This window comes from Aplysia californica, unplaced genomic scaffold (genome assembly GCF_000002075.1).
Source record: "Aplysia californica isolate F4 #8 unplaced genomic scaffold, AplCal3.0 scaffold00098, whole genome shotgun sequence".
Lineage (NCBI taxonomy): Eukaryota > Metazoa > Mollusca > Gastropoda > Aplysiida > Aplysiidae > Aplysia > Aplysia californica.
The window spans coordinates 435,227-440,107 of NW_004797368.1; the positions used below are offsets into that span (position 1 = coordinate 435,227).

At 38.0% G+C, this 4,881-nt stretch overlaps 1 protein-coding gene across 1 annotated transcript in view; it reads right to left on the reverse strand.

Annotated features, from left to right (window-relative positions):
- The window catches only part of LOC101847574 (excitatory amino acid transporter 1), a gene marked incomplete at its 5' end in the record, with an annotated part of 16,023 nt that overhangs the window by 5,038 nt on the left and 6,104 nt on the right, over positions 1 to 4,881 (reverse strand). Inside the window, 1 exon segment of the mRNA XM_013080753.2 lies at positions 290 to 424. Coding sequence (XP_012936207.1) covers positions 290 to 424 — 135 coding nt within the window.

Below are 4,881 nucleotides of genomic sequence, written 5' to 3' on the forward strand. Positions count from 1 at the left end.
AGATAGATAGATAGATAGATAGATAGATAGATAGATAGATAGATAGATAGATAGACATAGACAGATAGATAGAGATAGAAGAAAGACGAGAAAACGAAGAGTGAGGAAGAGATAGAAAACAAAAGTAGGGACCAGAGCATAGAAATGGTGCAAAAGAGAAAGAAAGAGATGTGAAAGCAAGATCGAGAACGAGCAAGAAAGGATGTGGACATGTGTGTGTGTGTGTGTGTGTGTGTGTGTGTGTGTGTGTGTGTGTGTGTGTTTGTGTGTATGTGTGTGCAACACCCACAGGAACCAGTCGATGGCCAAGATGAGCGTGACGTCTTCAGTGGGCAGCCCTACAGCTGTCAGCACAATCACCATGGTAACCAGACCGGCCTGGGGAACACCAGCCGCTCCAATGGCAGCTGCTGTGGCAGTCAGGCTGAGAAAAAAAACGACGTACATGTGCTGTTACGTTTACTTTTAGTGGGAGTTTTTACGGCATTTGCAACGTAATTAGGTCCTAATGTAAGTACCGAAGATTAGAGATTTTAGAAAAAAGTAACAAACACAACAAAGAAGTTGGAGAAATCAGGAGACAAATGTAATGTATTTTAGTGATCATGTGTATGCTTCCAAAGAAGGGTTTTCAAAATATAGGGCCCAAAGAAAAGAACTTAAAAAAATAATTGGATGAAATGTTTTTGCAAAAAATATTTTTGTTTGGTCGCTGGCAGAAGTGCCACGCAAAGTTTCGTGGCGTAGGTAAAATAATAAATAAGCTAGAATTATTTTTTACGCGGACAGACGGAAGTGAACAAGTTCATATTTTCACTCACTCCTCCCTTGCCTTAAGCTGTCACTCACTGCAGCAAAATCTTTCTTTTGATGCCCATCATCGAGTTTTTCAGGACTCCTTTGTCATATTCTTTTTCTTGCTTCTGGGAACAATCAACACGCTTCTATCTCTGTAATTTTAGAAAATCTGCCAGGTTTGTTTGCATATAAAAAGTGGACTTGGGAGGCTTTTTGCATAAACTCCTCCCTTATTACGTAACCCATACCTTTGAAACTTTGCAGGCGCCCACAGCATCCATGTGGCTAGGACCTAACTTTTAAAAAATCCACGAAAACTGCTTTCCCCGATTTTTCCAAAATGCTTTGTTTCGTCAACACAGAGTTCTAATCTTGGGATAGCAAAGATAGTACATAACAAGATGGGCCACTCAGCCAAAAAAAGTGTCCGCCGGAAGTTCGCTCTTTGCTTCAGATGGCGCTGCAGTCCGTTTTGAAGCTCTCTTTCGTTTTTCCAGAAGAAGAATAGGAATAGCACCTCCTTGTGAGCGCAGATCGACTGCTGTTCATCAGCAGTTCGGGTTCGTTCAGTGTTGAGTTTTAGTTTTTTATTTTATTTTAATGACCTCTCTCCTTTCATTCTAAAGTCAAATTAAACGAAGAAAACAATAACCCTTTCCTCCGGAAGAGGGGTTTTTTTTTGTTGTCAGCGTAACCATTAAAAAAAAAGCGTTCTTCCGAAATTAATTAAAAATCTTGCTAGTTTCACTTCGATTTTTTAAACTCAAGTAGTGTAACTCTGTTCGCAAAGGGTGCGCATTTGCCAAGAGGGCGCCACCGAATTTTGAGGACACTTTTTTAATTGGCTCAAAGAGAGAAGTGGCCCCTCTTGTTATGTTGACTCTTTGGGGATAGTCCGTCTTCTAAGACGCCATTGTAAACAAGTGATGGTTTCCATTCACTGGGTGTGCGCATTGATGCCACGCCTTTGAAATTCTGGAGTGTACAACCACGAAAGCGGAATAGAGAATCAATGTATATTTATTATATATGAGTCATTTTTTTTAAAATGTCGCCTTTTTTGAATTTGTGATTACAGACCTAATTCCTTGGATACCAATATAAAATAGTTCTTAGAATTGCCATTGGCTATGATCATGAACAAGGTAAAACGTTCCCTGACCTTAAAATAAGGTTTTCAAAACTGCCTAAGTCATAGAAATTTTATAGCTCCTCTGTAAATCTTGCTCAATAGGCAAAAATGGCAAGTTCCGCTACACGTATATGTTTTTAAAAACTTGCTTAGGAATAAAAGTAATTGCTCCAGGGATTAAACATTTCAGAGTTATACAGAGTATTGGACAGCATTACCGAGGAAAAAAAATCTTGGTGCCCGTCTTTGTCTTATATTTGCTGATTAACTCTTTATCTTCATATTTTACTTAACCCTTTTCAAACTTCTCTCCTGTTACACAGCATTTCACACAGATGAATGGTTTCTAGGTATATATTTATTTTCTTTGAGATTTTGCGAGTGAAGACTCCCTTCCTATTCCTTTATATGGCATGAGACAGCGGAGCTTACGCAATGCACGATTGAAAGGTACAGAGCCAAGGTCAACCCAACATGGTGTTACCGGGGTCTATAACGACTTATTATACAGAAATCCGATACACTCTCCTTTGGTTAGGAAGTCTGCCAAGGTTACATTTCACTGATAAGACAATCCATAACATGAGCTCTACCCAGTTAGTGGTTGTCAGGGTAATGATGTACAGAATTCCCTCCTGTTACTTTCCCTCCTGTTACCCGGATTTTGGTAACAGGAGAGACTAAAAAGTAACAGGAGAGAAGGGAATGTGCTCAATAGCTTAACTGACCACAGTTTGGGTTAGAATGTGAGGTAGTCAGTGCTTAATAGAGTAAATGAAAGAGGTTAAAACTAAAGGAATGTTTGTGTTTTTTCAACAAAACACCTGAATTGTACTTGTTATCTTTGAGTAACAGGACGGAATTGAGAGTAACAGGAGAGAATACAATATAACAAGAAGGAGGGGTACATGTCAAATAGCTAAACTGACAAAGTTCGGGTTGAAAATGGGTAATTTATGCACAAACAAAAGAGAATAGTTATTATATGAAAAATGTGTCTGTACTTTTTCAACAAACTCCTGTATTGTGATTCTGTAATTTAGGTAACAGGATGGAATTGAGAGCAATAGCGAGGGAACAACAGAGTAAAATGAAATACAAAACCTTCCATTTATCTTTCATCGATGATAATAATAATGGAACCTACTTTTGTTCCACCAAAGTCTAAAACCTTCTATGTTGATAAATGGTATCGGAGAGGTCTAAGTAATCGTGATATTTCGGGTTTAAGGGTTCGAGCCTCAGCTCGGTCCAACGTTGTGTCCTTGAGAAAGACACTTAACACGAATTTCCCATTTGGCTCCGTCCTTTCAGAGAGGACGTTAAACTCGGAGGTCCCACCTCTTAAAAAATCTTATAAGGACGTTAAACCTGTACCATTTTACTATGTTAACCAGAGAGGTCTTAAAATGTAGGTCTAGATCTAGGTCTTTTATTTAGTTGCAAATTTAGAAGTGCATTTCGCGTTATTGCAGAGACGTAGATGTAGATCTAGACTGAAATAAGAAATAAGAATCTTCTTTGCAGAAAATCTGTCGCACATGAAATCAGCTAAGCTTAGTTGACTTCAGCACTATGCCACTTATGCTAGATCTAGATTAATGTATGAAGGGCAGGCCCTTTTGATAGTTGATTTCTCAAACAGGACTTTTTAACATATAAATATTTGCTATTTTTCCCCAGAGACAAAGCAGACTCATGCTGAAAACAAGTAATAAAGGAGAGACAGAGAGAGGCGAAACAAGAACCTAGTGAAGAGACAGCACTACATGCAGTATGAAAAGCAGAACTGCATCAAACACAAAGAACAAAGAATCTGAAGAGGAAATCAAACAGTCCCGATGATAAAACAACAGAGGCCCCATCCTCAAGTGTGCTATTTCTAGACTAAAATGTAGGTTTGCAATGAAAACAGTGAAGAGAAAAATACAATTAAAGTTGAAAATGAAAACCTTATCTGAGAGCAAGAAGGCAGTGAAAAGAATACTGCAATTTCCTTTTGCTCTCATTAATGAATTGAAAGACAATACAAGAAAAAGAAAAAGAAAAGTATTCAAATGTTAGTTTCAGGCGAAATATTAAGGAAGTTCAAAATCCAGTGCAAATTTTAATTTTGTAGAACTCTCAACATAAAGAACAAAAGAAAGCTGAAGAAAAAAGTGCTTTCAACTCAGCAGATGGATAAAGTGCACATTTTGGATTTTTTTCCCTTCGTCCTGACAACTCCAGAATTATGAACGGTTTAAAAATATTGTTACCTTGAAAGAGATTTTCTAAAACCCAAAAACGTTTGTTAAATGACATCGTAGATCATCTGTACAGAGAGTACCAGAGCAGTTCAAACTTTTGGCGGCGGAAGCTATTTAATTTAGGATCTTTAAGAAAGCTAGAGAATCAGATCGAAACACTTGTGCGTGCAAGATTTGTGATAACAGAGTTGACAGCTCACGCATCGTTTATGCATTGCGTTCATCTGAAAGTTATTCCTGCTCAAGTTTGGCCACAACATGCATGCACGGATCGTGTGATCATTGAAACCCAGCCACACTACTAAACATTACCATCGACGGGACACAGATTAAACAAGTTGAAGAATTTAAATAGCTTTGGAGCATGCTTACACATGACAGAAGATTGAACATAGACCTAGTTTTTCACCAACATGATATTGCATTAGCCCCCAAAAACCTATTCCAGTAACACAGCTCTATGATTTCTGTTGGTAACAGGAGAGAACGTTTTCATAGGAAACTAACACAAAAGTTGCCGTTACGCTCTAATTTGACGGAATTAAGCTCAGGAATTTCACATTTATGTCTATAGATGGTTGATACATTTCATCAATATTATTTCGAAATTTTTCATAAAAGTTAATTCTTCGAAAAAATGAGAATCTAAAATGTGTGTGTGTGTGTGTGTGTGTGTGTGTGTGTGTGTGTGTGTGTGTGTGT